Source organism: Tupaia chinensis, unplaced genomic scaffold (assembly GCF_000334495.1).
Source record: "Tupaia chinensis unplaced genomic scaffold, TupChi_1.0 Scaffold144195_1, whole genome shotgun sequence".
NCBI lineage: Eukaryota > Metazoa > Chordata > Mammalia > Scandentia > Tupaiidae > Tupaia > Tupaia belangeri.
The window spans coordinates 63,037-76,252 of NW_006204052.1; the positions used below are offsets into that span (position 1 = coordinate 63,037).

Here is a 13,216-nt window from a genome sequence, read left to right on the forward strand (position 1 = left end):
AGTACTAAGATTGGAAACTATTGCAATTTCCAAAAGAGCTTCCTAAACTTTTTTTGCTCTTACTACTTTAATAAAGCCTTTCAAAATATCAGTATGGGGACCAGTGGTTAGCGTAATGGCTATGTCACTGGATTCCCATGTAGTTGACCATGGATCACGTCCCACACCCAGTCGCTTAAACTCACGCTGGGTGCATGTGCATGTGTGCCCAAGATCCTGAGAGGAGAAAGGAGGAGAAGGGATTGCGGTGTGGCCATCCCCCCCTGGGGGGGGTGATTGCTCGTTTTCTGTCTCTCTGTCTCTCTCTGTCTTCCTGGTGAGGACACGCACCCTATAGCAAAAACCTCTCAAAAAACTATATATCAGTATGGAAAGTGTATTTTTCCCCCTTGAATATCCATAGTTTCTATTTTGTACTTGTATTTAACCCTTTTCTTGAACTTCCTTCTATCTGCTTTGGGTTTGAAAGGTGTTGGAATGAATGAAAATTCACTTTTTCCACACTCCCAACATCTATGATCACTAGATCTCTGTGATTTGTGTCCAATTTATTTGTGCCAAGATAGTTACTCTGTAAGACATTTCTCACCAGAAAGAAGTCAGGTTTAGGTATGTGTGTGTCAGATGAGACACTGTGAAGTGGTGAAATCAAAATTCATGAGACAGAAGTCATTTCACTTATTACTCATGGGTCTCAAAACAGTTATGTGTACCCACATGAAGTTGATGACAAGTCCAGTTGCAGCAGGAACATTAACCAATGGCTGAGGAGCATGTAAGAGAGGACCTAAAGTAGTAGAACTGATTTACACAATGCTGGCATTGAACATTAAGAGCTTTTTATTCCTTTTTTTTTTTAAATAAAGGTTTTTGCTATAGGGCCTGTATACTTGCAAGAAAGAGAGAGAAAGTGAGAAATCACCTTCCGAGGGGATGGCCACACCACAATCCTTTGTCCTCCATTCTCCTCTCAGGATCTTGGGCACACACAAACTCGTGCCCAGTGTGATTTAAGCCTCACAGTCCAGGACTCATAACTGTAGTCAACTATATGGGAATCCAGTCACGTAACCATTATGCCATTTGCAGGTCCCAAGTTTTTACTTTTTTTTAATGAGACATTTTTGGTTTAGGGTACCTGCACTTACCAGAGAGAAAGAGAGAGACAGAGAGACAGAAAGAGAGAAATCAGCTCCCAAGGGGAATGGCCACACCATAATCCCTTCTCCTCTACTCTCCTCTCAGGATTTTGGGCACTCACACACATGTATCTGGAATGAGTTATAAGCTGCCAAGTCTGGGACTGAAACTGCAGTTGACTAAATGGGAGTCCAGAACATACCCATTATGCAATCTGCTGGTCCCAACCATTAAGTTTTATCATAGTGACTCTGGGATGTGTTGGATTATGGGTAAATATGAGAAGAGACAAGTGGGACATATCACAAACAACCTGGACCAAGGTATTGAAGTATGACTGGGTTTTAAACAATTTCTGTCAAGCCTAAAAATTAATGCCAAGGCAGCAACTTCATCAAACAAATTTATGACAAGAAAAAATCAAAATTGTAACTCACTATTTTGAAAATTTCATTTCTTAAGAAATTATATCTAAATAAATTATTCTACTTAGAGAAAAATGTGTAGATCACAATAACAGACAATATGCAATGAGCTCATGTAAATCTCCTGTGTGGGAAATGAAATCTACAAATAAGATGTGATTCAAGTTCCTTCCAGATCATAGGTTCTAGTTACTGTAAGAAAATGGCCTTCTGAAATTATGGTACAGATCACAGTGCAAGAGCAAAAAACTGAATGATCAGGACTGTGACCTAGAGTTCATCTTCTGCAGCAGCACATTTGTCTGGCCTTGGGGATGTTCTTGCCCCTGAGAATACCCAATTATTAAAGCAGCTGGCTGGGAATTCATTGTATTCAAGATCAGCCCTTCCAACAATGGAGAGCCAGCCTCGCGAACCACGGTCGACTACGTGGGAGTCCAGCAACATAGCCATTACGCTAACTGCTGTTTCCCAGAAAATGACCTTTTGAAATTATGGTACAGATCGCAGTGCAAGAGCAAATAACTGAATAATAAGGACTGTGACCTAGAGTTCAGCTTCTACAGCAGCACATTTGTCTGGCCTTGGGGATGTTCTTGCCCCTGAGAATACCCAATTATTAAAGCAGTTGGCTGGGAGTTCATTGTATTCAAGATCATCCCTTTCATAGATGGAGAACCAGCCTCAAGGGAGGCAACCAGAATGATGTAAGTCTGTGCTGTCATAGGTGCTTAATTAGGTGCTCCATTCTCTTAGCCTGAGTCAGTCATGCAGAGAAGAATGTATGATCATGACGTATCTCCTAAGAAGCTGAACAAAACTTTTTTTTTTTCATCTAAAAATACACTCAACCTTAATTCATGAAGAAACATGAAATACTTTGGAAAAGGCTCTGACTCCCTCTTTTAAAAACTGTTGTTAATAGAAGAGAATATAAATCCCTTGATGAGCCAGAGAAGTTAGATTCTTAAGGCTTCTGCTTTAAACATTTCAAGGTGTAAACAAGCAAAAAGAAGCCTGTACATTTTCAGTGAAGATACACCCAATTTATCTTTTGAATACTTCTGATTCAAGGTTCTTCAAATCCATGAATATAGAACCAGCAGATTCGAAGGGTGGATTAACTGGTAAGCACATACATACAAACACGCAAAAATTTTCCTACAGCATTGTTAAAATTGCAGAAAATTGAAATCATGTAAATCTCTACATTCTGACATTGAACTCTAACAATGACAAAATATTCATTAAAATATGAAGTATAATATATATATATGTGTGTGTTGTGATCTATGCTGGCATAATTACATTACTGAATTGCATGTACAAGTTCACTTTTTCTAAGTACAAATGCCTACCTGAAAGAATAAACCATTATGAGTAACTTATGCATGTAAAGCGTGTTTCAGAAATCAAAATGAGAACTTGGTGTATGTGATTCAGGGCCTTTGCTCTCTGTCTACACCATATAGTCTCCCTAATTCCCACCTCTGGGACTTCTCTGATCTGTTCCATCTGCTGGGAATAGCCCCCATTCTTCCTTTCTTTTAGCCACAGTGTAACTTTAAGGCTTAAATATTTCTTTTTCTCTCATTTCCTCAGTTCATAGTTATTTTATTGCCATTATTTAAAGTTTATTAATCCTGTTCCTTATTTAAGGAAATGGGGCACATCTGACAAGGTTTTGGAATATTTGTCTATTTAAGTAATTGGGAAGTATAAGGGAGGGGTTTCACAAAGAAATAAGAAGACCATTCATTATAATTGTCCTCGTGTTCATTAGGACAGCCTTTAAAAGAAGACTTCTTACACTCAGTGAAAGAAAATAATTAAAAAGAGAAAGCAGATGCTGTGATTCATCACTGGACTGACTGAAGTTCAAGGTAATGTGAAGTTCTTAATTTTGGCTGAAGCTTATCTAAGCATACAAATGGTAAAATAAATAAATAAATAAATAAATAAATAAATAAATAAATAAAAACAACAACAACAAAAAAAAAACCAGCCAGATTAAATGTCCTCATTGAGCCTGGTTGACTAAGAAATTGCAGCCAGACCATGAGGACCATTTGCTGTCACATCTGGAGGTTGGGGTGATAGTATTACCTATGTCCATCCAGCTCTTTGCAGTTTCCTTCCAACTGACAAAACATTTTGGCTTGTTTTGGTGCCCAAACTATTCTATTAGGGATTTTGAGAAATGTGTAAGATGTACATCTTCTTGTGGAAATAAGAGAAACATGTAATAAACATGAAATAATGATATGGCAAAAACAATGAGAAGTTAGACTAAATACTTTGGGTGGTAAAGGTGATGACAGCCATTTAGAAGAAAAGGTTTATACAGGTCATGGTAAAGGCAATAGGCAAAGCTAGAGCTGAGAGTCATAAAGACATAACCAGGAAACCAATTTAAATGTGTGAATTCTGTTTTCACACTCTTTATGAATGTTGCCTTTTTTAGCCTTCACAGCATGGGTCAGAAGGCAGAAGTATTGCAAGTGCATGTGTGTGTGTGGGGGGAGGGCTAAAAGGAATAGCAGGTGGTAACCTTCAAAAAACTATAAAGAAGTTAGACAACTTTTAATTTTCTTTCTTTGTTTTTATAAATTCTGCTATTGGTCATGTGCACTCACTGGACAGAATAGAGAGAAACAGAAAGTGACAAAACAACCCCTGGAGGGGTGGCCACACCACACCTAAATCTTTTCCATTTTTCCCTCTGTGGGGCATGTATGAACAGGCATCAATTGTGTTTTTTAAACTCTCAGGTCTGGAACTTGAACTGTGCAGTTGGCCAGGCAAGATTGAACTACCCTAATCACCACACCACTGGCTGGTCCATTACAAAATTTCCTAAACCTCACTTGCTGCTTTGGAAATCCAGATAGTCATAAGACTTTATATGGCTACTTGTAGTGAATAAGCAAAGGTTATTTGTATATTGGCCATCAATACAAAGCAATACAGAGTAATTGTCATTTGTTTTTTACTAACTATGCTGCTGCAGAATTGAGGCTTGGATAGGTTGAGATTACAAAATCAGTAGTAGCCTGGCTGAGATTTACAAGTCCCTTTGCTGTGTTTTAATCAAGGACTGTTTGGTGAGGACAAAAAGACAGGTGTAGAAAGAAATGGAGTTTTCTTGCCCAATGTGGGTGGGACTGATGATGTTATAAATAGAGAGAGAAATTAATTTTAATAAATAATGGAGAGGGACCTGGTGATAGGAGTTCAATATTAGGTGAGAAATTTCAACTTTTTTCTGTATCAAAAGGGAGTTGCTCTAAGTTTCAAGCCTCAGGTAAACAGGGCTTAGATATTGCCCAGAGCTGCAGCTTTCAATTCTTTATACGTGAAATGAACCACCTATCTAAGAAAATATTACCCATAAATATAAACAATTAGTTCAGATTAAGAACTGACTGAGTTTGAAGAACTGAGTCACTCCTATTGCTTCTCATCCAGTGAACCAACTGCTATGATTTGAATGCCCCCACCCCCCAAAACTATGTACTGAAATTTGGTCATGATGGAATTAAGGGGTGAAGATTTAATACAACTATGGCATTAAAAGATTTGTGGGAGGTGATTGAGATTAAATAAGGTCATCAGGAAGGAGCCTCTGTGATTGAATCCTGGTGATTTACAAGGTGGAAAGAGAATGACACACAGACATGACACATCTCACCATGTGATGTCCTGTGCCTCCTCAAGACTCTGTAGAGAGTCCCCAGTAGCAAAAAGACCTCAGTAGGTGTGTCTCCTTGACCTTGGACCTCCAAGTTCATGAGCTGAGCAAACCTCTATTCTTTATAAATTGCTTAGTGTGGTATTCAGTCATTAGGGTTGGAAATAGGATAAACCACTATTCTTATACTGCAAATGAGGAACCTAAGTTTCAACAGCATGCCCAAACCACAGCAATGCAAGCAACCTGGAATCAAACCTACTTCTCATTCCTGACTACACAGTCAGAGTTCCTTATACTTCACAAGGACTACTCCAACAAAGACCTCTGTTATTGGACTAGGAGGGAGAGAGGATGAGATTAAATACCATGGGATGCTTCCAGTCTCCTGTTGCTATTCTGCACTTTGTATAAGGGGTGGGAATGGTGTGAGCGATTACACAGCAGGAGTGACCCTTAGCATTCATAGAGAGGTCTAATTCAAATATCATTGTAAAGCAATACTTGGCAAAATTCCTAAATGTGGAAGCCAGACTGTTTATAAGCACTCTGTAATAGGAAGCAGATTTTCATTAAAACATTCCTATTGGTTACAGTAGTAATTCTTCTGAAACACCACATAATCTATCCTTTGCTCCAATGGTGGAGCAGAGTTGATTAAAATTTGAGTTATAATATCAAAATGCCAGCACCACAGCATGATAGTTATATAATCCAGTGCAAACTGTTTCAATTCCTAGGGCATCAGTTTCTTTTTTTGCAATGAGAATAGTACCTTTACTATTTGGTGTCATGAGGTTTAACTAAGGTAATGCACCTAGCATATCTGCAACAGCGCCCCAAGATATAGTCAACCTGAAAGTTAATGAATTAGGTGTTATCATCATTATTATTTTTTAGATATTTTCCTGTACACATAATATAGTGCAGCATGGGCATATGAAAGTGATAAGGATGGGACCAGGGGGGAGAGAAAGCACTCTCCAGGCTCTGGTCAAGGCCCAATCCTTCGTCCTCTCAGAGCCCAGGCTATTGAATGCATGCCCAGTGTGTTTTTATATGTCCTTCATAAGCCAAAAAAAAAGGAGAGAAAATGTACACCTAACCTGGTTTTATTGACACAAACTACTTCCAACCTCAGCCAGCCCCAGACAATGGGAACACATGTGCCCAGTATAATCAGGGAGGCCTCCAGATGTAAATCTGGGACCTTCCCATGTGGGTAAGCCACTTTGCTACCACCTGTTTCCTTGTTGTGATCAAAATTACAACAAGGAATTCTATGATCTATTTATGAGAGAGGAAATGTAGCTATGACTTAGATTGATTTCATTGAATCATTATATCATACATCTGAACCTTTGCTACGCCATCATCATTTGTAAGTTTCATCACTGAATGATATTAGTCAAGGACTATATAATGACTAGTGTTAGTAGATGTTGATCATTTAGGAAAAAAAAGCACAAAATTACAAGAGAATTGCCATATTATTTGAAAATAGAGCTCAGAAGGAATAACCCATTTCAAATAATAGTTTTAAAGATAAAACAGGATAATAACTATAATACATTTAGAATAGCCATGGGTAAATAAATAAGAGAAGCAATATTTATGTTTGGGAGCATTGATTCTGAACTCAGAAAATATGGTGTACATTTCCGGCTTCACCACTCACTATCCATGCCAACTTGATTACATTTCCCGAACTCCATGACAGTGAGTTTTTTCATTTGTTTGTTTGTTTTGTTTTTGTTTTTCCTATGTAATATAAAGTTACTTGTAGAGTTATTCCAGTGCCTGGAATGAGATAGGTGCTCCAAAAGGTTGCTTATTAAAAATAACAATTACAGAGGCCAGTAGGTGGAGTTGTGATTAAAGCACTGTGTTCCAACATGTCTGACAGTAGATTGAGTCCTGGACCAACTGGCTCACTTTCTTACTCTCTCTCTCTCTCTTTTGTTCTCTCTCTGTCATGCTGGTGAATACATGTGCTCTGTAGCAAAATTAACAATAATAATAATGACAGTAATAATAAGTAAATAAATAATTCTTTTAAAATGAATTATAAATGGAGGAGAAGGAAAAAGAAATTATTTCATATGAAATAATTACTTAAAAGAGAGAAGAGACATGAAGTGAACTTGCATTAATGAAGTATCTGAATTTTAAACTCTTTATTTAGTACATTCTTCTTTTTTCTTTTTCTTTTTTTTTGTTTTTTGGACACATTTTTGCTTTAGGGCACATGTACTTGCCAGAGACAGAAAGCGAGAAACCTCCTAAGGAGGAACAGCCATGCTGCAATCCCTTTTCCTCCATTCTTTCAGGATTTGGGTGTGCACACAAACAAGCCCAGTGAGTTTTTGTTTGTTTGTTTGTTTGTTTTTGAGAGGTTTTTGCTATAGGGCGCATGCTCTCACCAGACAGACAGAGAGAGACATAGAGACAGAAAGCGAGAAATCACCCCCCCAGGGGGGATGATCATGCCACAATCCCTTCTCCATTCTCCTCTCAGGATCTTGGGCACACATGCACACGCGCCCGGCATGAGTTTTAAGCCACCAGGTCCGGGATGCGAACCACGGTCGACTACGTGGGAGTCCAATGACATAGCCATTACGCTAACTGCTGGTTCCCGAGCCCAGTGAGTTTTAAGCCATCGGGTCAAGGAATCAAATCACAGAAGAATATGTGAAAGTCCAGGAAAATAACTGTTACGCTATCTGCTGGTCCCTATTTAGTAGGTTCTTAAAAGTTAAGTATTTGGAGGGTGAGTAAATGTATAATTATGATCAACAAGCTCCCCAAGATCCTGGAAATACAGAGGCCTAATAATCACTAAATAAAACTACATATTTATTTTTTAGGTTTCCCAACATTCAGCTGGAACTCATGTCAATACCTGATAAATGGAAAACAAAAACAATGTGACAGAATTCATCCTTTTGGGTATTACAGAGAACCCAGAGCTGAGGAAAATATTTTCTGCTGTGTTTCTAATCATGTATGTTGCTACACTTTTGGGAAACTTACTCATTATAGTAACCTTAATCACAAGTCAGAATCTACGATCACCAATGTACTTTTTTCTTACCTTCTTGTCCTTTTTGGATGTCACCTACTCTTCTGCCATCACCCCCAAGCTGATTGTGGACTCCCTCTCTGAGAGCACAACCATCTCCCTGGAAGGCTGCATGACTCAACTCTTTGCACAGCACTTCTTTGGTGGCGTGAGCATCATCCTGCTCATCGTGATGGCCTATGACCGTTATGTGGCCATCTGTAAGCCCCTGCACTACACGCTCATCATGAGCCCTTGGGTGTGCTCTCTGATGGTGGGAGGGGCTTGGGTGGGGGGATCCCTGCATGCCACAGTACAACTTCTCTTCATGTACCAAATTCCTTTCTGTGGCCCCAATGTCATTGATCACTTTATATGTGAGTTGTTTCCGTTGTTGAAACTTGCCTGCATGGACACCCACATCCTGGGTCTCTTAGTCATCCTCAACAGTGGGGTGATGTGTATAGCTATCTTCTTTATCCTAATTGCTTCATATATAGTTATCTTTTGTTCCCTGAAATCTTACAGTTCTGAAGGGCAGCACAAAGCCCTCTCCACCTGTGGCTCCCACCTCACGGTGGTCCTATTGTTTTTTGTGCCATGTATTTTCTTGTATGTGAGGCCTGTGGCTACCTACCCCATTGACAAGGCTATGTCTGCATCTGGTATAATCGTTCCACCCATGTTAAATCCCTTGATCTACACTTTGAGGAATGCAGAGGTGAAAAATGCCATGAAAAAACTATGGCTGAAACAAAAGATTGTGGTTGGCATGTAACAGTCTTCCTAATAATATGATTTATTTTCCATCCGAAGTTGTTTTTTTCAGAAATGTGTTAGAAATTATAAAGTCCATTCTCCACCGGCAGTCAATGGGTCCTTCAAAAATATTAATCTGCTTTATGATCTGAGTAGCTATAATGTGAAGATTATGATACTTTCACACGGTTACCCTTCCTTAGTTTCTCATTCTCTTAGAAACTTTTGACTTGTCTTAGAATTTCCCTTTTCACCTTGCCAATGCTTCCAGTTCTCCCAAGACTTTTTAAAAATATAATTATTTAATTGTATTGATTATTATCATTTTTTAATTTGCTGTAGGGCACATGTGCTCAAAAGAGAGAGAGAGAACACAAGCCACTAAGTCTTGTACGAACTATGGTCAGTCAAGAATTCCAGTTCTTTACCCACCATATTATTTGCCGGCCACACCAAGCACTTATTGAGTCCTTCATGTTCACATGCATCAATCCCATTATTCTTTTTCCAGTTTGCCCCAGAGCAATGAAAGTCTTTTCTCACTTCAATGTCGGTACATCTCCCTTTCTGAAAAGGAGTCCCCTTCTTCCTCATGTGACTGTTCCTCTGATTTTCTCTCTCCCTCTCTCTTTTTTTTGTAGAAGTTTTTGCCTTAGGGCATGTATGCTCACCAGGGAGAGAGAGAGAAAAAGTGAGAGGCAAAGTGAGATATCACCCTCCAAGGTGGATGGCCATGCTGCAATTACTTCTCCTCCCCAAATCTTGGGTCTGCACATATATACATCCAGTGGCATGAGTTTCAAGCCAATTTGTCTGCTACTCAAACTGTAGTTTGCAGTGTGGAAGTCTAGCAATGTAACCTCTAGGCCATCTGCTGACCTCCCTCTGTTTCTCTTTAACTTTTGGTCCTAAGTCTTAACCCATGACCAGATTAAGTGTAATTTCCTGAGAAACCTTCCCCCATTACTCTAGTCAAAATTCTTCCACTACTACCATTATTCTTTGTCTCCATCATTTTCATTTTCTTAATAATGATGGTCAAAAGTATAATTATTTCTGTATAATTATGAATTGACTTATCTTATTTTCTATCTCCTTCTCAAGATTGAGTGTTTTATAAGTAAGAAAAGCACATTAGTTTATCACTTCTATAACTAGTGACTAATTTTTAAAATGATATATTTATTTTTTACAATCAATCACTGTGTATCATTACACCATACCAAATGAATTTTCCATTCTGAATATACTGCATATTGGTCCAAAGACATTGCAATATAAATTATAATCAATAGATTTATTTTCATTTTGGGTCTCATAAATGTTTTGCTTCTTTCTTCTTTCCCATGATTCCTTACCTATCACCCTCTCCCATTTCTCACACTTCTCCCATATTGCCTCCAGTATCACAATTGCTCTCCATGCTTTTATAAGTTTCAATTACTCAGTTTCTGCCATCAGTGCTGATATTCGGTATATATATTATATATTGATTGGGGACATACAATGCCTCTCTTTCATAGTCTGGCTTGCTAACCTTAGCAGTAAAATGTCCATATTTGTCTGCTTTCTATCAAATGCAAGGATTTATTTTTTAGTGGCTGAGTAGTATTCCATAGTGTATACGTTCCACCCTTTTTCAATCCATTCAACAGTTTATAGACACTTAGGTTGATTCCATGTCTTAGCAATTTTGAAAAATGCTACAATAAACATGGATGTGCAAGTGTTTTTCTGACTGGCATTTTCCTGTTACTTGGGTAGATACCAAGAAATTGCTGAGTAATATAGTAGTTCTATTTATATGTTTTTGAGGAACTTTCATATTGTACTCAGCAATGACTGTAATAATTTACATTCCCATCAATAGTGTAGGAGAGTTGCCTTTCCACCACAGCCTTGCCAACACTTATCTTACTTTCATTTTTTAATTTTAGCCATTCTGACTGGAATTAAGTGGTATCTCATCTGGTTTTGATTTTAAAAGCTTCTGCACACAAAAGACACAATAATTAGAATAAATCAGCAGCCCTTGAAATGGGAGAGCATATTTGCAAATTGTGACTCAGATAAGGATCTGATAACCAGGATGTACAGGGAACTCAATCAGAATACCTGAAAAAAATTCTCAACCCAATTGAAAATGGGTAAATGAACTGAGCAGATAACACTCTAAGGAAGACATACAAGTGGCCAGAAAGGATACAAAAAAAGAAATGCTCAGCATCTCTTATAATAAGTGATATGCAAATCAAAACCACAATGTGTAACTATTTAAAAAAATAAAACCACAAATCTGATTTCTTAAAAGAAAACATGATGTTTAAAATATCTGGCCACAAGAGTCACTGGACTTTCCTGACATAAGTCTGAGCAAAATGTAGGGAATAGCTGTTTTCAATATTAAACAACATATAACTGAGGTTTCTTAGAGAAGGGAAACAACTTAGATGAACACCGGATAGCTACAGAATTCTGCTGGTGTTGAGTTTTGTAATATGTTTTAGGTAGGAAGGACAAGCATGTCATCATAATTCTCTCAGAGATCAGAGGTCAGGGCAGCTGAAGAGGCTTCAATCTATGAAACAGAAGGCTATAAAGGAAGGACTATGTAGACAAAGAAAGAATGAAACAAACAGTGGAAACAGGCAGCCTCAGCCTAGATAGCCCAAGCAACTTGTGCCGCACTTGTGCTGCTGCTTGAGCCATCCAGACAAACCGGGCCTCTTTATTTATAGTACAGGGTGACTCTACATATGTATATTTTACAACATTTCATAGATTTGTTGCCAGGTTACAGACAATAAGAAGCAGGTAACAAATCTATAAGAGCTTAGACATAGTGAACCAGATGTATCCCTTGGTGATAATGCCATTAAGAGAAAATACCATTATCTTCTTTTCTAATGGAGAGAAGTCTAACTTCAGGTGTGGGGAAGAAACATAAGGTTAAAGAACCTCTCCATAATATGTGCATCACCACACCCAGAGAAGGCTAAATAATCTTTCAGATGCAGAGCAGGGATTGGACTTTGTTAATTGGGGTCAAGCTGTTTCCTGAACTCCATCAGATGTGTCTGTTGGAATGCCCCTAGCAATTTCCACCCTTCACTCTGTCTGCAGCGAGGGTCAAGGAAAGAACAATTTACAAGGTTCTGCCAAAGCCCAAAGGGACAGGTGATGTTTGTTCAGAACATATCCCCACACCTCAGGTTCTCTCTCCAAATGTGTCCCTACAACCCTCCAGAGCATTGAGCAAGATGCAACAACCTCTTCTCCTCCATTCTCCTCTCAGGATTTTGGGCATAAATGTACAGTGTTTTTCAAGCTTCCATGTCCAGGACTCATACCATTTAGATACGTGGGATCCAGTGCCATAACTTCCATGCTACCTAGAGCCTACAGAAATCCTTAGTTTTAAGGTCTCTGACACAGATTTCAAATTCCAAGCACTTAACGACATTGACACAAGGTGCACAATTACTTTCTCCTATGGCCTAAGCACTGGGCATCAAACCTGAAATATATTCATGATTGAAACAGACGAATTCTTGTCTTCTTGGAGTTTCTATCTGAGTGGGAATAGATAAAAAGCAATAGATAAGTAAATAAATAGTATGCTAAATGATAATAAATTGTTTTAAAAGAGAAAAAGGTAGAGCACGGTTAGTGGCATGGGAGTCCGGATGAAGCTACTATATTAAGTATAGAGATAAGGTCAGTCTCACTGAGGGCAGACTGGAACAATGTCTTATAGTGATGAAGGTATTAGCCATGCACTCTTAATGCAGAAATGTTGTGGGCAGAGAAAACAGGTGTACCTCATGCTGATGCCACAGAGTGAAAGCCTGTCTGATGTGCCCAAGGAGACCTAGGAAGACACTGTCTGAAGCTGTGGAAGCAAGGGTGTAATACTGAAAGAAGCCAAAGAGGCAACAGAAGGTCAGATAATTGTAAAGATTTTGCCTTTTATTCTACACAAAATGGAGCCATTACTGGATTTAGAAAAGAGAAATATTCTGATTTGACTCTAGCTTGAAAATGAATATTGACTGTTGTACTAAAAGCAGACTTAATAGAACAAGAGGAAGAGTAGGATAAACATTTAGAATCTATCACAGTGATCTAAGGGAGTGA

At 38.5% G+C, this 13,216-nt stretch overlaps 1 protein-coding gene across 2 annotated transcripts in view; it reads left to right on the forward strand.

The window, feature by feature from the left end:
• The window catches only part of LOC102493799 (olfactory receptor 4C6), a 51,741-nt gene extending 42,431 nt beyond the window's left edge, over positions 1-9,310 (forward strand). The window contains exons 4-6 of one of the 2 annotated variants that reach the window (XM_027767356.1): positions 2,640-2,692; positions 3,349-3,448; positions 8,127-9,310. In XM_027767356.1, the coding sequence (XP_027623157.1) occupies positions 8,169-9,098 (930 nt within the window). In that variant the 5' untranslated portion in view covers positions 2,640-2,692; positions 3,349-3,448; positions 8,127-8,168 and the 3' untranslated portion in view covers positions 9,099-9,310. The remainder of the gene's footprint in view (positions 1-2,639; positions 2,693-3,348; positions 3,449-8,126) is intronic. The other variant, XM_027767357.1, reaches the window with a different exon arrangement.
• The last annotated feature ends 3,906 nt before the right edge of the window (positions 9,311-13,216 follow it).